The sequence below is a fragment of the Pelmatolapia mariae genome, linkage group LG12 (assembly GCF_036321145.2).
Source record: "Pelmatolapia mariae isolate MD_Pm_ZW linkage group LG12, Pm_UMD_F_2, whole genome shotgun sequence".
NCBI lineage: Eukaryota > Metazoa > Chordata > Actinopteri > Cichliformes > Cichlidae > Pelmatolapia > Pelmatolapia mariae.
Window position 1 is genome coordinate 25858072 of NC_086237.1, and position 22356 is coordinate 25880427.

General features: G+C 39.4%; 1 protein-coding gene across 1 annotated transcript in view; it reads right to left on the reverse strand.

Annotated features, from left to right (window-relative positions):
- ntrk2a (neurotrophic tyrosine kinase, receptor, type 2a) overlaps positions 1–22356 on the reverse strand; it is a 108546-nt gene that overhangs the window by 59773 nt on the left and 26417 nt on the right. Inside the window, exon 12 of the mRNA XM_063488961.1 lies at positions 22011–22110. Within this exon, the coding sequence (XP_063345031.1) occupies positions 22011–22110 (100 nt within the window). The remainder of the gene's footprint in view (positions 1–22010; positions 22111–22356) is intronic.

The window sequence follows — 22356 nt, forward strand, 5'->3', positions numbered from 1 at the left end:
TGTAGCCCCACGCACGGGTGTGTGGCTAGATGGTGAAGAGGGTGCAAGAGTGCTCTTGCACCCTCTTCACCATCTATGTACACATGTGTTTGTGATAAAGTTGACCATATTTATTCATCAGCATGAAGAAAAGGTCATGGTCACCGATATTTTATACAGAAAAACAGCAGAGAGATTTCCTAGTAAAGCGCTAAATGTTTTATTTGTTTAAAAAATATTTACTCACAGTAGGGGTGAAGTGACCTTTTTCCAAACATGAACAATAAATTCATTGATCCTAAACACATCTGAACTTTGCTTTGGAGTGCTCAACTGCAATCCAATCAATGGAGACACATACACACACACACACACACACACACACACACCAGATACTGTAATGGGCTTTTCCACATTTCCAACTGTTTACACTTTCTGCCAAAGACATGTGCACACACACGCGCGCACAATTCATTAAAGATAATCAGCTGCATGTTTCTTTGTAAAATTACAGACTGATACCAACACCTGGCATGTCACTGGGGGAGTCTGTGCCAGCACAACAGAACAGCCGTATCTGTGGTAGAGGATTATGTGTATATTACCAACCTGTCAGTTTATGACAGAGGCTGAGCCAACCAAAACAAATGAAACTTCTCTGCTGGATGTGGCATTAAGGTTCAAATGCATGCCAAATGTCTAGGACGAAATAAGAAATGTCACGGAAAAAAAAAACGTGGCCTAAGCTGATATGTGAGAGAGGCATGTCTTAGAAAACATCAAACAGATGAGAGGAGGGATATAGAGATGAAGGACAGGAAAAAGAGATGGAAAGTCACGTTTCAGGAGTGTCACAGCAGTGATTTCAATCAAATTCAGCTGCATTTCAGCTGATTTTCTGCTGCAATGCTTCAAATGTCCAACTAGCACAATAAAAAACGTGCCTCGAATTATTTGGACTTCACATACTGTTTGGCTTTGCATCTCCCGCTGAGTTTTAGAGGGAAGTTTTGCCAACTCCTGCAGCTATGAAGAAAAATTAGTCCAAAAAAGCTTGTAGCTTTTACTGCTGGCTCAAACAGAGGTAGTATGTCACGAGGTCAACAGTGCTCAAATGCAAACAAGTCTGGAATAAAAAACATCAACACCACATCTGATCAGTGTCATTTTCTACCTATTCTAATATGGAAAATAATTCATTTAATATATGGGGCCCAATCAATTACCTAGTTACAGAAAATAATTAGCAAACTACATTTTTTGTTTAGTTCTGCAGCTAGGGTTGTAATTCTGCACGAGCTGAGGACAAAGTCTGTAAACTGACAAATAATTAACATGAAGCTACAATCTAAAAACTAATGAGAGCCAGGGGTTAGGGGAGTTTTGGATGGTAATGATAAACGTCCCCCATTAGCATCTCCGCTTATTGAAAGTGAAAAACAGCACTAACGAGTAAACTTATAATAGCGAGGCGTACATCCAGATTGTGTGTAATCATCCTGTAACTGCAAACATGCTTGTTATGCCTTGTCCCTAGAACAATGTGTCTAGGTCCAAGTAAGAAGGATGTGTAATTAGGTAGCCCGAGCACTGGGAATAAAGTCAGCCCAGGCAGCAGCAGCAGCAAAGTGATGGCTGAGGCATCTGTCAGGGCAGGAAAGTAAAGGAGAAAACCATTCCAGACAGCTGACACTTTATGATAAAGGAAACGGCGAGGTGAGCCAAAAACAACATTCGGCTCCCCTCCTTAAGCTGTGTTTGTCATTTCTTTTTTGCAAAAACTGAAAGAAAATTTTCCAGATTGGCAGTGGACTAAAAGTAAACATGCCAGAAAACAACAGACTCTCACTTTACTACCAGCAGGCAGTGACAGCGGAAACAGTAAACCCAGTTAGCCCCCCACGAGGGAAGTGTCTTGAGCTTCCTTGCTGTGGTGATGTTACAAATAAAAGCGACACTTTTAAAGCTGTGATTTGTTACTAAGATGTAAGGAATAATAATCCAGCTGAGGATCATTATTGGATGTTTAGTACGCTGGCACCCCAGCACACAGCAGAGGAATGTAACATGGGAGGTGCGGGGGGTGGTGTTTACTGGTGCCTCCGAAGATTTCCATGAGATGGTTTATGTATTTTAGCCAAGCCAGGACTGTGTCACGATCCAGGTTCTCAACTGAAAAAGTTGAGAAGGTCTGGGCTTCTTTAAAAATTTGATGTGTTTTTTAAAGATTCGTTGTGTTGATTTCAGATAGAGGCTGGTTTTCAGATTTTTCTACTCGCTGAGAGTGGCAACCTTACCACTGATTTAAATGGTGTGAGAAAAAGGAAATCCTATGCTCTTCTGTCTACGTCTATTTACGGACGGGCACTCATAAATAGGTTTGCAGCTGCCTGTTGTTTGTCTCGCTCTTCAATATTCAAAACAAATACAGTTCGCCACTTGATGTGCCAGACTTTCTTTACTCTGCGTCTCAAAACAGCACACCAGCCAGATTTAAAGGTATAATTTCAACCTTCAAAATCCAAATCAGTCTCATGTTTTGCTGCCAATCATCGCCGGTCCGTGTAGGAAGAGTGAAAAATGTTGTTCTTGCCATGACTCACTTCATAAACAAAGCCAGTAAATGGAGCAAAAGATCTCTCTGCTTGAGGCACCATGCTGCAGGAATGAACTTGGGATTTACAAATTGACGTCTTTTGTCTGCTCTCATTTCAGCTTCAACTGCTGACTTTAGTCGGTACCAGGTGTCGGTTCATGTGTCCTCATTTATATATATGTATATCTGTGCGCGTATGTGTGCGCAAGAGGAGTGAATCACTACCTTCATACTCAGCAAGTGATAATGATTTAGTTTTGGAGCGGCGCAGGTTGGCAATGACGCAGGTTGCCACGGCAACAGTATGCAATGGACAATGGAAGTTGACCGTGTCACACTGCAGACCTTCTGACAACTATTCACACGAACACACATACAAACACTGGTCCATGCATTAGGAAAAACCACACTATATGTCAAAGCCAGGAGCTGAACAGCATCAATGTTTCCATTTTATTCACATTAAAAATGAACTGCACTGAAAATCTCCCTGCACAATTATTTACTGCCTTTTCACCGCCACTTCCCCTGAATGTCAATCCTGTATTGCAGTAAATGAGACAAAGAGAAAAACTTCAAAACTGGCTCAAGGAGACAGCTGTGAGACATCTGTCACTGCCTCAGTTTGGTAGTGTGTCTGTGTCGAGACACCGCTGTAGTTAAAAATGTTTCGAACTGTAAAAATGTTTTTTAAAAAAGGCCTCTCGTCTTATTAGATACTGTACAGAGTAACACTCTCAGCAGCTTGGTCATTACAATGATACATTAGTTTTCCCCTTAGAGCCCAAAACATTTTTTTTAACTTTAATATTTATTTAATTATTTATTTAATATTAATTTATTTATTAATATTACACTCCCCTGTGTCTATCTGCTTGTTAATGACAAAAACAGTCACACTAAGTAAGGAAAAACAAAAAAATACAATAGCTTGTTATTTTCCCCCCACAAGTATTTAGAGCATTTAACCGTTATCACAAAGAGCTGTACATTACTGTGAATCATAGCTGCTCGTTACAGTGAAAATCTGATATTTAGTAAGTCATTCTCAGGCTTCAGAACCTCGACTATGAATATTTGCAGACGTCTTTCAGTTTTGGAAGGTGTAATAACATAACTACCACTAGTTTTTATATTTTACTTGCATTCCTCTTAAAGATCAAAGCTCCTACTCTGTAGAGTTATTATGTCACCAGTAAAGTATTTGTTTAACAGGGAGTATCAAACAGTTGCGTTTGATATACAAAGCCCTGTTGGGACACAATACTTTCTAGGGTGAAATGTGAGTCCATCGGTCTGACAGCTAAAGTTTGGCCCAAGCTGGATCATGCAACATGACAATGTCTCCAAGCACAGCAGCAAGTCGACAACAGACCAGCTGGGAAAAACAAATTGCATCCCAGATCATCTTCTTGGTCATTTACACTGGGTGTGTCATCCACACCAGATCTGATTGTCCTAAAAGCATTTTAAAAACAGTGTCAGGCATATGGGATTCACATAAATGATGTTTTCCTCATAATTTTGAGAGTACTCTGACTACCACTCAGTGTAATCAGTTTTTTAGGAAAGACGTTTGCTTTTCTGTCTGTGTCGGCTTCAAGCTGCCTCTTCCAGTTACGCAAGGTCATAAAACAGAATCCACAAAAACAATGTTGTCCTCAGAATTTTAAAAGTATTCTCATTCTCATTCTGTCCAATAAGCATTTTCTCAGCAAATGTTTTCTCAGTTATCTTATGTCAGATTAGAAATACATTGGATGCTCAGCAAAAGCACAGAGCTTGGCACTGGCCCACGGGCTGGACTTGCAGTAATAAATCCACCTGGCTGCTCTCAGAGGCTGCTAACATCCAGTACAGTCTGTGCTGTGGTGTGCACTGCTTAGACCGTCTTTCATATGGATACAACTTCAGGTAATTGTCGTGAGACAGGTAAAACTTATTAGCAATACCTGAAATTGCAAATTTAAAACAAAAAAGAAAACAAATGATATTTTAATACTTTTGCTTTAAAAAAAAAAAGAATATAAAAAAGAAATATCTTTCTTTTCCTTTCTTTTTTCTTTTTAATAGATACACCACCTCCAGTTTGGATGTGACTATTGACTGGACCTGGAAATGGTAGAAATGGTAATAAATTGAAGTGGTTTGCTGTGTCTCCAAAGGTGAGCCCAACTACTCAAAACAGAACCAATTTATCCAAAAATTGTGACTCTGATAGGCATTAAAATAGTAACCAAAACACACATTTCTACTCTCTCGTCATCGTTATTTTTTTCATACCAAGTTGCACATGCCACCACCCCCCCTCAGCAGAGCTGCTGACCTTAGCATTAGGCTGCTATATGAAAACAGAGCCAAGAAGACAGAAGCATCCTGGCTCTCTCTGGGCAGGCAAACGATCAATTGATCCATCAATAAACCTCTATCTGTTATAGTGCTGTTCCCAACTGCTCTGCACTGACGCTCTCTTTCTCTCTCACACCACTTTTTTGGCCCCCGCTGTGCAGAAAATGCTACACAAATGCACAAATATGAAACGCAAAAGCAGCCAGACACCGTAAACGATACTGGCATGCCCTTTTGCCAACTCTCATACATATTCAAGAAAACTTTGCACTTCCATGTGTGTTTCTCTCTGTGTCTCTTGGCCTCTTGAGTAGCTGCCTTAGTCCAGCAGGACTAGGGGTTGATTGATAGCTAAAACGTCATTAACATAGAGGCTATAATACGGCTATCCAACCTGCTGCCAAGAAAAAGCCAAACCGTGATTCAACGTACACACTCTTTGGCAGCAATGACGTGTCCTAAGCAACCAGCAGGACCTTGAACAGCAAGACACTGTCATACTGTCTGAGCAACAACATCCCGCTGACATGGTGTACCTGTTTACACATGAAATCCTTCTACATAGGCAAGCACCCATGGCGTGAACTCAAAATCTGATGACTATAAAATTAAAAACCTGAAAAAAGAAAAAAATTCCAACTGATAATTTCAGATTTTTGAAGTCTTAATTTCCTGAGAATAAATACAACGTGAATCACTCTGGCACAAGCCAGGAAAATGCTCAAATTATTAAACAAAGTAGCCTATATTAATTTATGACTCTATTATTGTATCTTTCACTTCTACTCCAGGGTACTTCATTATTATTTTCCAATCTAGGAATTAATAATCATATCTTGTAAAACAAAAATCTGAAATACAGTTTGAAGTACAAACCACTTAAAAGCTTATTTCCTATCCTTGGATCATTCAGTCATTTCAGGTAACCATTACGTGTTGTGTTTGGTGCTTATATAGTGCTTTTCTGCTCAATTTGAGATCTGTCTCATTACAAGCCTCATTCACCCATTTACACACACATTCATGAAATGGCTGTTTTCTATACATTTGTGTTTTATGAGCACTTTTAACCTAACATTCACACAGTCACACTTCCATCCATCGAAGGCAACTTGGTGTTCAGTATCTTGTCCAAGGAGCCACAGATTGAGCAACTGACCTCTGTTTAGTAGAGCACCTCTGAGTCCCAAACCAGTCAGGGTCACTTTGACTCTAAAAACATTTAAATAAACATGCAATCAGTCAGCCACAAGGAGTTCATCTTTCCAGTATGTCTTGCTCTGCTTCAGGGCCATCTGCCAGTTCAAGATGCCAGAAACACTTCACCTAGGAGGCGTCTAGGAGGTATCCTGATGCGATGTCCAAAATACCTCACAGCTGGTTCTTTTCTACAGAAGTAGTGGCTCTACACTTGAGTCCTAAATGACCCTGTCACTTGTATCCACAAGCTCATTCTACTAGTCATTATCCAGCGCTCATCACCAAAAGTATGTACGAACACAGATTGAGCTCTACTGTAAATTGTCAACTTTGCTTTGGCAGCCAGCTCACTCTTTATTGCAGCACACAGATCTCTGCAGACACCAAACTGATCTTTATGTTAATCTCCCGCTCCACCCTCCCCTTATTTTGAACCTGTAGTAAGCAAATGACCCTTTTTTAGTTGGGAACCATGGCCTCAGACCTGGATGTTCTAACTCTAACTGTTTCACACTATTCTGCAAAGCAAACCAATGGACATTCACCACCTGATATCACCAATAGAACAATATCATCTGCAAATAGCAAAGACGAGATTCTGGAATCAAACAGGGAACCCTCGACATCTTGGCTGTGCCTATAACCTCCTACCGTAAAAGTTCTGAACAGAGTTTTTGACAAAGGGCAGCCCAGCAGGGACCCACCAAGGATGAGTTTGACTTTTTGCTGGCATTGCAAACAAGCTCTTACTACAGTTATATACAGGGACCAGAAACCGGACAAACTAAGCTAAACACAGCACAGTTAAAGCACACGATTTCAGAGTAGCTGATACCTTCCTCTCTGTGTTTCAGGACAAAGGTAACACTTTTTTCCAAGCAGATTTTCCAGGCGAGCACTTGACAGTCACATGAGCAGATGGACATAACACCCAGCACGGCCATTGCTTCTTGGATTAGAGCATGCGAGGTTTCAGCTCTCTTTTTCATGTGTGGTGTGACCAGGGCATGCCACAGCTGTCATAGGTACAGGAGATCTGGCAAGGTCTCCAACGTTCTGATAATTTCCAGATGATCAATGCAGCAACAGAGTCTTTCTTCTTAAAAGTAATTGAAAGAGCACACCTAACTTGATACTGTGTTTACTTTAAGACCCATGGCAATTATTAACCAAATAAATACTTCTGTTTATTAAAACTGCTTAGGCAGAACTGGGTGCTTTTGATTGGAGTCCCTATGGGATGCCAGAACATTTGGGATTTTTAAAAAGTGACATGATTATGAATCCAGAGACTGATATAAGTCATACAAAACTGGATTGATAGAGAAAAATATCAGTGAGAACAAAAAATATACATACAGTGTATGCGTAATCTAAGTACCTGTAACTTTTATTATTTAAAATGTTATTTTAAAAGTTTTACAAATCTAAGAAAGCAATCAACCTACCTGGTGTTGGTATGACACACTAGCTCTAACGTCTTTTTCTGAAATTGAACTTTACTTCTTAAAAAATATAACAAAAAAACTTCACAAGTTGCCACTACACAGTTATACAAATATACAAGCAAGTAATACGAATGATGAGTTCATTTATTAAAGGGGGAAAAAGCTACGCAAACTGACATGCCCCTGTGGCAAAAAAGTAATTGCCCCCTTGTTAAATCATGAAGTGATTGTGGTTAACCACAGTTACTTCATGCTCTATGTCACAATCCACACCCAGACATGATTCCTGCCAGACCAGTTGAATCAAAAAAATCACTTTAATAGAAGCTAAAAGTTTTCATAAAGCAGCACATCATGCCACCTTTAAATGACTTTTGAAATTTCAAAAAAATGAAGAATTTGGATTGGTTCAAGGTGGTTTCAGCTGCTTTGGCATCACCTTAAACAGGCTGTTCGTGTTGGAAAAAACTCAAATGTGGTTGAATTTAAACAATTTTGCAAAGAAGGGTGGGCCAAAATTGCTCCACAGTGATGTGAAAGACTCATTAGCAGTTATTGCAAACACTTAACTGCAGGTCTTGCTGCCAAGATTTGCATAACCGGTTATTAGGTTTAGGGGTTAATTACTTTTTCACATAGGGTCGGGTAGGTTTGGCTGGCTTTTTTTTTCTTAATAAATTAATCAATATTTAAAAACGGCATTTTATATTTAATCTTAATCTGACACTAAAATGTGTTTGATCTGAAACATGAAACCACTATGAAAAAACCCCCCAAAGAAATCAGAAAAGGACAAATACTTCTGTTTTGTTTATTTATTTGTTTGCTTGTTTAGTTCCTGGTTTCATGTATCATAACCAGTAAAAGACTACCTCTGTTGTGTATGTGGTAAACAAACCGCTGTCTAGCCTTTGTTAGATGTTATATTTGTTTCGATAAAACTGTTGGCCTTCAAGTAAACAGAGTAAGAACCTTTCTGTGTTTTTGATAAAACTGAATTCTACAATTTCCCTTCATGCTTTTTCATTTTTCTTCTCACAGATGATTTTTTTTGTGGTATAGTGGAACAATGAGTTCAGTTCAGCAAAAAGAGAGTCTAATTATATTTGCTGTGTTGTCAAGTGAATATCAGAATACTCTCGAGCAACAGCTGCACTCATAGGACTCTCACTCTGAGGAAAATAATGCTCATGTTTATGTAGTGATTACTTGACGGTCAAGTTATTATTTCCAGCCTGATCTATCCTAAGGGGCAGATATCCATCTGAAGATAAAATTACTGAAAATGATTTGCATTAATATATTTTAGCTGCCACCAGAGAGCCTCATGTCCCAGACTATAGCGTTGTTAATGTCTTAAAAATGCAGATAAATATATCCTTTGTAAGCATCGTGAGGCCATGGTTTTACTTGTACGATCATTTATGTTTTTTGATGTGCGTAGCCATCAGTGGAAAGACTAAAATGAGGTCACGCTGAGCATTTCAGAGTGACTGATCGAATTTAAAAAGCCTCCATATTTCAAAGTGGAAGAACATTTTAAAGGCTCAGCTGCTCTGTAATAATTTCATCTGTTCTTGCTTAAATAGTATGTATACACAATGTCCTGTTCTCACAGTCACAGTTTGAGCTATCTAATTTTTCACAGCTCCGACTCTTAGCAAAGGTCAGGCCGACCAATATAAGACAGCAAACAGATATACAGCTGCGTAACCAGAGATGAGGAGAGAAACACTAAGTGATGGTAGTCATCTTTGAATCTGACCAGAAACATTTTTCTCAAGGCTTCTGATTGCTCGCTTTGTCTGATTTCACAGAAGAGAGCTTTCAAATCCTGCACAAAATAACAGAAAATGAAACCACAGGAGGCACTTTAGGTAATGAATAAACATTGCCGATGCCTACTTCACTTCCTGTGTTCAGCCGATTCCGAAAATTTCTGCAAAAATGAGACATTTTGAAAACAGCTCCTGAAAATGATGGCATTTTACAGTATCATGCCACGTTTCTGTGGTGTCTGTTAAACTTTGCAGCATTTCAACAACTGATCAAAGAACAACACAAATTCAAATATGTCAGTCTGCAGAGGTGAACTTGCAAGAAATGAATGTGGAAAAGACTGCAAAGATGTTCACTTATATAGCGCCGTGAACAAAAAGGAAAAGCTGCAGTCAGGAAAGTGCACAGGCACGGTCTTCAGGCAACGTTTCACTTTGGAAAAGAGCAGTTTCCATTTTCAGAGCACTTCAAGCAATCGCTGCCCTTAGGATCTGCCGTAGGCATTTTGAATTTTCTTTTTCCAGCTCTCAACATTAAAATCTTCAATCAAACCAAACTGTTCCTTGAAAAACTTCCACGACAAAAAGTTCATAATAAACAAACACCACCAAGATGGGTGGCTTCTGTTCTAGCCATCCATCAATGCTTTATGTCAAGGGGTCACATGGGGCTAAAGCCATTTCCTGCAGAAGGCATTGCAGAAGGGTTTGCTTAGCGTTGTTAATATAGTTTGTATTTTTTGTTTAAAAGGTATAAAAATATCTACTTTCACTAAAATAAATTTTACATTGAAGAGGATTAAAACCATTTATTGCAAACTGTTTTATTGTTAAAGCTTCAGCAATCGGGGCTATAAGTTATGATACTTTTTTAAGGAGATCTGGGGCCACACTGACATCCCTAAGCACAGAACAGACGTGAGCAGACTGACAATCTCACAGACAAAAATTAAAACCCAAATTTAAATAAACAGCCGGTTCCTTTGAGAATATGTCACAGTCATCTTTCTCCAACAAACTTATTTGTGCAGTTCTGTTTTTGTGCTCACTGAACTGCCCCTCTTTAACTGAAATAAACACGACACAGTTACACGTCACGCCTGTGTCCTTTTTTTTAGCAGTTTCTCTGAATAAGAACCTGCTGTAAAACAATTTAAAGCATTTTTTATTACATCTGCATTTTTTTCAAGGCTCATTTTGCACAAAGTTTGTCAGGTGGAAAATAATTGTGTGCAATTTTGCATGGCAGTTCAAGTATCTATAATTTCAGAATAGCAGAGCTTTAGGCCATTAAGCACAAATAACCCGCTGACTTGCAAACAAGTTTTAAAGTTGCTAAGAAAAGTCCAGCTTCACGCTGGAAGGCACCACAAAAACTCTTAACCAGCTGACCTTTACATGAGCCCTTCTTATTTATGAATACATTGACATAGAGTCTAAAGGCTCAGGCTAGAAAGATTTTACTCCTTTTGTTTTGGAAAATATCTCTGTTCCATATGTCCCTATCCCATATGAAAAAAAAAAAACCCTCAAGAACACACTGAAGCATCAGGCAGTGATATAACCCTAGTCATTCAGAAATGCAGTACTGCGTATTGTGCAGACAATCACTACATAGTGATATTTAATGGATGGAAAATTTGATAAGCGTTAACTGCAACACAGTTAACAGATCTGACCGGATTGAATCCAATCCCACAGCAATAAAATTAACACCACAGGATTTAGGTTAGTTTTAAACGGTTGGGAAATTTTATGCTGTCTGGAAAAAAGAAAATATCCAGTGAGCAACAGTTCTCTGAGTGAAAACTCCTTGTTTAGATAAAAGAATGATTGGACTGCTTAGAGCTGATATGACAGCAGCAATAACTCAAATAACTACTCATTACGCTGTATGCAGAAGAGCATGTTAGAACACACATGCATCAAACCTTAAAGTAGATGGGCTGCAGCAGCAGAAGACCACACCAGGTGCCACTCCCCTCAACTAACAACACTAAAAAATAGACAGTAGAAGTTTGGAAAAATGTTGCCTGGTCTCAAGTGTCAGTTTCCGTTGTGACATGCAGTTGTTAGAGTCAGAATTTCCCATATGGAAAAGATATATATAAATCTTATAAAGTTTGTATCTGTCTTGTGTGAAACTTGTATGAAAAGCATACAAGAGTGAAAACACATATAAGATCCCTTGAAAAATTATATAATGAAACTTGTATGTTTTGGATACTTACTAAAAAAATATATGAAAGTAATGAGAAAGTGGCCACTTTCATGAGTAAATCATATAAGTTTTTACTATTTCTTTTCCATATGGGTTGGTGTAAACAACATGACAGCATTGCTCCACCCTGCCTGTCAGTGGTGGTGTAATGATGTGGGGATTGTACCAGTTGAGCGTCACTGAAACATCACGGCCTGAGTATTGTTGCTGACCATGTCCATCCCTTTTTAACCCAGTGTTCCCTCTTCTGATAAGTGCTTCCCGCAGGATAACACACCATGTTACAAAGCTCAAATAATCTTAAACTGGTTTCTCGAACATGACAGTGAGTTCACTGAACTCAAACGGCCACCACGGTGTCCAGATCGCAATCCAATAGACCACTTTTGAGATTTGCTGGAGCAGAAGCTTCGTATCATGGATGTGCAGCTGTGTGATGCAATCATGTCAATAAAATTCCCAGAGAATGTTTCCAGCACCTTGTTGGAAATATGCCATGAAGAATTACAGCAGTTCAAAAAAAATGGCTCAATCAAATAAGTTAGTCACAAATTATGCCTAAAATGTAAAATTAAGCATTACTATTTAAATTATTGTTATTCCAAACTAATTCATAAAAGGGTTTTGTTTTTTATACAAAAATAACAAAATTCTGTCTTAGAGATGCAAATTGTACCCATAGGTCTAAGCACAGTCATGACTCGAGGAGTGGTGTCACTTTGGTCCAGATTTAATTTGTTCAAAGCATCACTGCTAAAAACTGTGTTTGCTTCTTTAATGGCTAAACGTATCCCACACAAACCTGCTACCAGTTTGAACTATAATCCATTAGCTTACTGCTAATATACAAATAATATACAAATATGCTAACATGGTAAATGTTACATTACCACAAGAACATTTTAGCATGGCTATAGATTATTTGCTTTGTTCATAAAAAATGACCCTCTGATCTGGCACCCGATTCCTGTATTTGGTTTTTAACACGCTCTTGGTGCTAACACCTTTCAGTCAGTGCTGCAAAGGTATTGAAGGTTACTCTGCCGTACACTGACTGTTTTCAGAGTCTTGACTTTTTAGTTCAGCTCATTCAGATTTTGCTTTGGTTTATTAAAACGCTGAACAACTGAAGGCAGTACTGCTTTTCTACAGGAAGTTAAGGGAAAGGAGGAGGAGGAGGCAGTGGTAGGTACCCTGAGCATGCTCAGTAATGACTTGGGCCTAGAATGAAGCCCTGCTGACCTTGAGGGTGTCGTATCGATCGATCGACAGTGAGGCGCTGTGTGTGCATGTGAGAGAAAGAGGGAGAGAAAGGTGGAGGCGTGCAACTCCACCAAACAAGGAGAAAACTGAAACCTGCACTAACGATGAATCATTGATAAGTGGACAAGAGAAGACTTTTCTTTTCACCTCTTTCTTTCTGCCAATTTTTCCTTATTCTCTTTGCCCCGCTCTAGGCTAGATTTTAATGTCTCTCCCTCTTTCTCACCTCCTTGCTGACTCTCTGTTTTTCTCAGTCTGACTTCGTGTCAAATGTCAGTTTTAACATTCACTCTCTCTCTCTGCTTCTCCACCTGTCTCACACTTTCCGCATGTCATATTTACTTTTTTTAAAAAACTTTTAATCAATCATTTTCCTCCCCAGTCTTGACATTTCTGCCTCGCTCTTATCACACAACAGTCGTTTGTGTTGTCTCTGATCTTACTGACTCTGTGGACATGCTTTCATCCATAAACAATGTCATTGTTACTCTGAATAGCATACCCTTAATGTTGTTATTGTTTAATTTAAAGTTATGGAGGTAAGATTAAATGGGACACAGTAATTTCCATGTAGACTCTTTTTTTGGTGGGGATTTTTTTAATGTTTCACGTTTGCTGGGGGCCTCTGGATGTCTGGAGTCTTGATCTCCTCCATACCTGCTTCATGCCCTGGAGGTCGGGGCAGTGGCCCCCCACACCCTCTAGCAGATCATTACATGAAGGAACCTTTTAAAAACAAGCGCGTTCATGCTCACAGGTGTACACACGGGTGATCACACACACAAATTACACCCTTTTTGGCTCCTACCTCAAAGCACACTGTGCGCTGTCGATCTCACGTGCTGCACAATAATGTTTAATATTTAGTATTTACTGTCATATTCTCATATATCATTGTGATGTTGTTTATTCTATTACTCTCGTTTTCTTCTGCTTGCTTTCTTTTTTCTTTCTCAACAGGTGATCCAGGTGATCGATATATGTATTTTTTGTCTGCTTATTCTGTTGGTTTTTGTTTTTTGCCCTTTTTCCCCGTCCCTCTTCTCAGGTTTTTTTCTTTCCCTCTTTCTTTCTCCACATTCTCTCCTCCAGTCAAGTCTGTCCCATATTCAGCAAGTGAAAATAAAATAAACAATAAAAAGTTGAATCAAATGGACCATTACGGCAAGGCTGGGATGGTCCATTTGGTAAAGTAAATCCGTTGGGCATCTTTCTTCGCCTTTAGACAATAATTCTGATGGCAAAAGAACCAAACGGGACAGGTTAAAAAAAAAAAAAAAAAATGTTTCACGTTTGCGAAAAGATTAAACTGGACTAAACGCAACATATTTTCAACCTTAATAATTTAAACAATAAGCAAAATATGCTTTTACTCATACTGTGTCTTTAGAGGGGGTTTTAAAAAGTATTTATACTCATACACTAATCGATACTAAAAATTATAATTGCTCTTTTTTATACTCATTTGTAACAGAATGAGTACAAAACTACCGTCTTCGCCTCTTCCGATGACACATAGCTTCATACAGCATTGCTGCAGACAAGGAGGCACACTCACCTCGGTAGCAGCTGAAGTAGCTGACCTTCACAACACTGAAAAAACTCTAAGACAATATTCCAGGTCAGTAAATCTTCCATTTCAACAACATTTAACTGTTGAACAGCTATCAGAAATGTTAGCATGGCTGGCATACATGCTAACACCAACTGTTTAACTATAGCAGTTGCTGGACAGCTAGCAGCTATGGCTAGTAATAAAACAATAACATTATTGTGGGAGCTATGCAGCAAATGTCAGTAACATTAAGAAACTGTTCATTTAAAAATTTGTATTTAACGGCTCTATTTATTGAGCAGGAAAAATGTGATGCCAAGTAGTGATGTGCGATATCAATGATTTCCCTTCCGATCCAATGCCAAGTAAAATTTGAAGATACTGATCCGATACCGATACTTTGCACAAAAACGTAATGTTTTATTGTATTTCAAATTATAGCTTTATAATGATTACAGGACATCAGACTACTTGTTCTTATTGTTTAATAATGCAGAATTATCACATACAAATAAAAAACCTTAAGTTGTGTGCTATGTGAACACGTAATTTAACATGTCATTTAATGTTTAACGTGCCTGGACACTTCAACAAAACATTTGACAGTAACACTTTCCCTTATTCAAAGGTTTTTGTTTAGGAACAACAGCATATTTACAGTTTTCCCTTCAAGTCTGCTCCGTTTTTTGCTCACAACCTCTCCTGCCTTTGAAAAGACTCTCTCTGCAGGTACAGACAAAGCAACGATTCCTAGGTATCTCACTGCAAGTCTGCTTAGGGATGGGAAGGTTTGTTCATGCTCTTGCCACCAAACCAGTGGATCCTTATCTCGGGGAATGAGTTTTTCCTCTGAGTACTGGCGTAATTCAATGAGTACATCACTGGAAGCTGACCGGTGATGTTGGCCTGACAAAACCTGCATGTCAAAATCTGTCCATATCCCTCCTTTTGTTGCAGCTGGACCTGCGGGTGCAGGACTCTGACTAGACTCTGAAGTAGAAGGCCCTGAGGCAGAGCTAACAGTAGGTGTTGAGCTTACAGTTAGAGTGGGAGCAGACTGTCTTGTCTGATACACTTCCTGCATTTCAGTGTGGAGACGTTTTTTTAATATGTCAACATTGTCTTTGTCTCGGAAACCAAGGTGTTTAAACCTAACATCCAGAAATGTACTTGCCACTAGACAGTGAATGCTCTCAATACCACTGAATCTGTGCTGGCATTGCTGTGCCAGCTGTGTGGCAAGGGAGCTGCCCTGATGTTCACAGGCTGCTACAGCCCTGTGAATGAGTGACACAAGTGGAATCACTTTGGAGACTGAAACGTGTTTTTCAGATAAAACTTCCTGTGTTGCTTCTTCAAATGGCTGAAGTGCATCAACTGTTTGCTTGATGAGGGATAATTCTCCCACATTTAAGCACAATGCATTCTTCCCTAAAAGGCAGAGGGCTGTGGTCACGGCTTCATTTTGCTAACAGAGCCTCTCCACCATGTGAAAGACAGAGTTCCAGCAGGTATCTACAGACTGAATTAGCTTGTGTTCTGCCACTTTCAACTGTTGCTGAATATCCCTGAGCTTCTCTGTAGCGTTTGTGCTGTGGTGAAACAATCACACTGCATTTTCCAGCACCTGCACCACTTCCGGGACAGATTTTGACACGGTCCTTTACAATTAAATTCAGTGTGTGTGCAAAACATGGATGATGCCTCCATCCAGCTTTGTGCACTGCAGCAACCATATTTGCACCATTATCTGTCACAACTGCAACCACCTTCTGAGTTATGCACCATTCTTCTGTGATGCGCTTAAGCGCTGAGCTGATATCATCTGCTGCCCATGGAAAGAGTGGGTTTCTAGGACAAATTCTCTCATTTGCCACTTTTCAATGAAATGGCATGTTACAGTCAAATATGCCTCTGTGGACACTGAGGTCCACATATCAGTGTAAGTACAACACCAGAAGCATTTTGCAAAGATGCTCTTACTTTGCCTTTGCATTCATCAAACAAATTTACAAGATGAGGCTCTGACAGTGTTTTTGTTCCTGGGAGTTCATAGTTTGAGTCAAGAGCTCTCACAAATCCCTGGAAACCCTGGTCCTCCACTATGGACAGAGGCTGGAGGTCCTTCACAATCATCTCTACAAGGCATCTCGTGAGTGTTGCTGCTCTTGGGCAATCATCTACAAACAAAATAAAATACACAGGGCAAAACCAAAGAAGGGGTACACTGCATTGAATGTTGAGTCAGCTATGTATGCAGTCTCTCAAAATAGCCTAGACTAAAGGGAAAGGAATTGATAGTTTACATACTTGCTGTTTTAACAGAATGCTGTGTGAATGAAATTGTCAGTAAAATACATAATTAAATAAATACATTTAATTATGTTTCTCAACACCTTCATTTTAAAATATTCAAATAACTATCAGTCAAAACAAATGAGACTGAGTGAAAATAATGATGATGAATAATGAATGTACTATTGCTGTGTGATTTATTACTATTACTGAAGGCTACTCGCCATACCAATACCAACTAGATTTTTAAATCTTAATATAAAATGAGTAACAGTAGGGTGGACATTAGGTAAGGCTGCACTTTTTTTGCAGCGATCTCATATAGAAAACTATTCCGCACGTATATAACAGAACAGGTCCGCGGCTCCAAACCGTAGTAAAGGGACCTCTGGCTAATACCTTGGGTTATGTGTCGGGCTCGTAGCTGAGAACTAGCTTATTTGTCTGGGTCAACTTTGCTAGCGAGAGACAGAAGCTGTGTCCCAAAACGTAGGCTGCATCCTTCGGAGGCCGCATTTGAAGGCCAATTGCGTCACAGCCAGGCGACGAAGGCTGTCCCAATTCGTCGACTCCTTCAAATGCGGCTGACAAATGCGTCCGTCATTTCCCCGAATTTGAAAGATGGGTCGGGTGTGTCCTTCGTGGCCCACCATATCCCAGAACTCATAGCGCGGCCCTGCTCAGTTTCCAACAATGGCGGCCACTACTAAGTTTTAATATTACTCTTATTAATCTTTCTGGGTCACAAAATAACGTTTTAACATATTTTCAGGCGAGAAAGTAGCCGTGTAAACTTCAAATATCTGCTTGGTTTATCAAGACATCGCATATTTGCAAAAGTGCTCCGACGTTTTCGGAGACATCTGTTACCCACCCGCTCGATAGCTAGCCGGGGGGTTCAATGGTCACTCGAACCGGCGAGAACAGCGGACTCCCGGCTTCATCGTTTTCAGACCCCCGCGCTCTTTCGCTACTCAGGTTAAACATGATATATAAGTATACCTTAAAAATGTAATTGTTTGGCTTTTTTCTGTGTTTTATTTGTTTGTAAGTAAATCGGTTGGCTGAGATTAAAGTTATTAGATTAGATTAGAGTAAATGAAACTTTATTAATTCCTCAGGAGGATTCCTCCGGGGTTTTCATACAACTGAATAAACGTCAAACAGAAAACTGATTAAACAGAAGTGTGAGATGGTCGAGAATTTACGACAGCGTCCGGTTATATTTTAGATAGCAAGGAGCAGATGGCAGAGTTTCACTCCAGTGAGAGAGCTTGTGACGTAATTCTGACTGTCCAATTTCACAGTCACTCACTTCCGGCCTACCTGGCTTTCGGAGGACCCGGCCCACTTAGGCCGCGAAGGCCGGGTCCTCAGGTGGATGCAGCCTCTGAATTTGGACACCCCCGCTGTTTCCGGCCGGACAATAATAACGGTGACATTTAACTTATTTTATCCGATAAATAAACATTGTAAAATTCAAGTTTTTTGTATATATATATATATATATATATGTATACCACTCCCCCCCCAACAGCCCTTTTGAATGTCTCCCTAATTCTGAGTAGTTCCAATTTAGACGATCTCAATAATATAGTTTCCTTCCACTCTGTTCCTGTTAATGATAAACTACAAATTTACCCCAAATTACTAAAATATTGATATTTTAATATGAGAATCGATTCTAGAACATAAATAACTGGTATTGGAGGAATGGATACATTTCAATATCGATCCGCACACCGCTAGTGTAAACAGAGGTACAGCACTACCACACAACTTTAAAAAATTGTCTTTTGAAAGATTTGTTACTTACCAAAGTCATTTTAAAAAAATGTTTCTGTAATGGTTAATCCACCGGTGTGCAAAAAAAAAAAAAAAATCTGTTTAATCGAAGTTATGTTTTTATTGCTAAAATATAATTATTGTTGTTATCCATGAGTTTTCAAATTTACTGTTTTGCAAAAAAGCAGAAAAAATAGAAAAGCAATTTTTTTTTTATTAAGATGCTAAATTATAGTTATTTACTTGCATTCTTGAACAGAAAAATTTGTTTTAGTGACTGAATGTTATGTGTGATTAATTTCTGACTTCTCTGATTAGTCCATTGTGCTGGTTCAAGTTTTGATTAAAAAATGTGAATTGCAGTTTGTTATTTGCCTCAAAAAAAAAAGTTTTAAACAAGCTTTAGACTGATTTCTAAAATAGTTCCTTTTCTTGTTTTTACAGGTAATTTATATATTTGTTAAGCACTGTATACACTCACACACACATGCATTCACAAATACAGCTTTATGACTGTAATGTTGTTTGTATCATAAGATATGATCTTTATTTTTGTCACCCTTTCCCCATATAATAATGAAAATCCTAACACATATCAATTATTTTCCAGCCTATCGCTTTCAAGTTTCAAATTCTGGTAATGTGACAACCCTAATCATTAGGCTTCTGCTATGCATGTTTCTGCACTCAGGACGTAGTCTGCATTTTTTCCATATGTCAGCATCAGCAGTGACCAATAAAAATTATAAAACCTAAATCTGATGCTTTGAGATTATTGCATATAGCTTTCATACAGCAGCAGGCTCCACATGAGTGTCTCCAAAGCTAAAACAAGCAAAGCTCCAATTATTAGATTACCATTGGATCATAAATTATCCCCAACATGAAGATGGGCTCGATCAGATTACAACAGTAAACACTGCAACATGTCACCGCTGCTAATGCATGCACACATGTGAACCTACTGCAGACTTTACGTTAAATATTACCTACTCCTTTGTGCCAACACGAGAAAACAACTATACACACTAAATGAAATCATCCTTCTAGTGTCAAGAAGCAGCGAGGAGATCATGCAAGGAAACCTGTACCAAACGTTGTCCATGTGTTATTGATGAGAGAGGAGCAGAATAATGCAGTCGGCATAAATAATGTAAACCAGCTACAGCTTTTTACTCAGCTATCAAAAAGAGGCGGTCAGCAAATCATCCTCAGCTCAGTGAGGCGAGTGACGATTTTTCACTGCACACCTGCTCAATATGGTACAAGGCCTGACACGCACTCTTCACACTTTCTGATCACAAGTTTCCCATCATCATGTGGGGGTGATTTAGTTATTTTGCAATGACAAAATAGTTTTTGTTTTAGATTAGGACTGGTGAGGAGCTGCCATCAGCAGTTGTGTTCCTCTTGTTGAGATTAATTTCAGTGGGCTCAGTGCTGCTGTGGATTACTCGCAGCTGTTGAACCCCCTGTCTAGATCTGTGGTCATACTGATGCAGGCCTCTCCAAATTTCTCTCTCCATAAACTTACTGAAGCGTAAACTTGCTGCAGGGCACATGCAACTGTATTTCTACATGTGTGGGGAATGTGAACAGAAAGAGGAAGGTGGAAGGGGGGAAAGGAAGGAAGGTGAAGAGTCAAGGGAAGCAATCAGAGGGCAAAACTGTAATGTGACCTAACCTCCTGCACAGGATGCAAAAATGCTTAGATGTTCAAGAAATACACACACACACAAATATATACTGTATATATGATACTAAGACATCTAAGGAATCACACACACACAAACACAATGTGTATCCTTTTGCTCCTTCTGTCCCACATCCTTCCTTCTCCGGGGGCCCATAAATCAATCACTGTCAAAATACTGCACTTCTACAGTGTAACTGAGAGTCACACACATAAAGGCGCACACACTTGGCAACGCACATCGAGTAACTCTGACTACATTTGCATTCACTTTTTGGTTCGCTAATTTGAATGTGAAATATGGACCTACGCTGCATCAAACGGTGATGGCTCAAGCGGTGCCAAGAAATGTTTTATTCCTAAAAACAAACGTATCTTTAAAAAGCAAAAAACGACTTCCTCAAGACGAGGAGTTCATGGACCGTCTGCCCTGAATGTAAATTTTGCGTATTTCTTTTCTCAACCAAACTGAATGAAAGACTGAAAGGTATCATTTCAAAATTAAAGATTAATGTGTTCACCTATAGTTCTATAGCTACACACGGAATATGTGAGCATTAAAATGAAGCATGACCATTTTTGCATGTACGATGTGCAAAATGGAAGGACCGTGGTTCAGTGATTATTGTTAGTTTACAAGGAGGACAGAATCTGAGCGAAGCATAAAAATGAGAAAAGACAAATCTGCTGTAGTAAGTCAATAGTAAATACCAGATGAGGGAAACAGATTAGTGACACTTGTAGCCAATGCAGAAGCAGTTGTTTCAAACATACTTAAGAGGGAAACTATGTGGCATAAAAGATAGATGGCGTGTGTGCAAGCATGTGTGTGTGGAGGCTTCAACAGTGGCTACAGTACCAAAGCAATTTCACATCAACATGACAAAGACTACAGTTCATTTTAGTCCACATGCATGTTATGCACCAGCAGAACTGAGACCCAGAGAAACTTAATCACAACAGCAGCTGCTTCCATCCGAACCGGGTGAATTCGTGGATACATGAGGGCCTGCAAATTAAATTAGGATCATGATGATCAAAGATTTTCAGGTTCTGATTGCTTTAATTTGCCACCATCCTGCCTTTGACTCAGATTTCGGCTCTGTATTCTTTATATGTCTGTATATTTTGCCTCCTCAAAAGTGGAACCACAAATCAACGCTTTAGTGGTCAGTGACGAACACTGATTGGCCCGTATGCTTTTGATGTTGGCATATTAATGTTTGATACATCCACATATTACAAGGTTACAAGGAATCTGGAGTCTTACTCAGCCGTGACAGAGGTTGGGTACACCTTGAAGAAATCGCCAGTCTGCCAAACGGCCAACATATAGCAGAGTTTAGCTGTGCAGTCCCTCACTCTGGCAAATTTAGGCTCACCAGTTAACTTAACATGCATGTCTTTGGACTGTGGGGAGGAAACTGTAGTACCCCACAGGCATTGGGAGAGCACTGAAACTCCGGTTCAAGCCGGCAGGTGGATTTAAACCCTCAACCTTCTTACTGTGGGGTAACAGCACTGCACCTAATCTACATCTAAACTTCAAATTATCCAGTCCAGCATTTTGGCCTACTTTTAGTATTAAGGCTTGGTGTTCCTTACCTATCCTATCATGTATATATATATATGAACCAAAGAACAACAACAGTATATGTTGTTGTTCTTTGGTTAATTCATACAGTGAAATATCTTTGACCACATAACATAGTTTCTCTCCCTCTAATTAATAACAGGCTTTAATGTTTTCATGTATCCATGAAGCCGTCCACGTCAAACTAAAATCACCGGTTCATTCTCCCACAGAGCTCAGATACCACAACTCAAGATTAGAGCAAGAAGTCTTACCTTTGATGCCAAACTTGGAGTTTCCTCCAAACTTGAGAATGACCAACATTAGAAGGAAACCAGTGAAGGCTACAGCAGCGATGCCCACCACCACGTACACCTGTACAATGAGAAATCGGGGTTATAAATCTCCTGGAGAGGTGAGCAAACACACTGACAGCTACACAAAGCCAAATGCCAAACCCACCACAACAAAAGGTATAGGCCACAGGCTGTGTTTATATCACTGCTCAAGAAAGGCAGATTTTCTTAAGGACTGCTTTATCTTCAATGTGTTGGGTTCATTCAATTACGCATTACATAAAAATAGAGCCAGCTCAGGTGTTTCTAGACAGGAAACACAAAT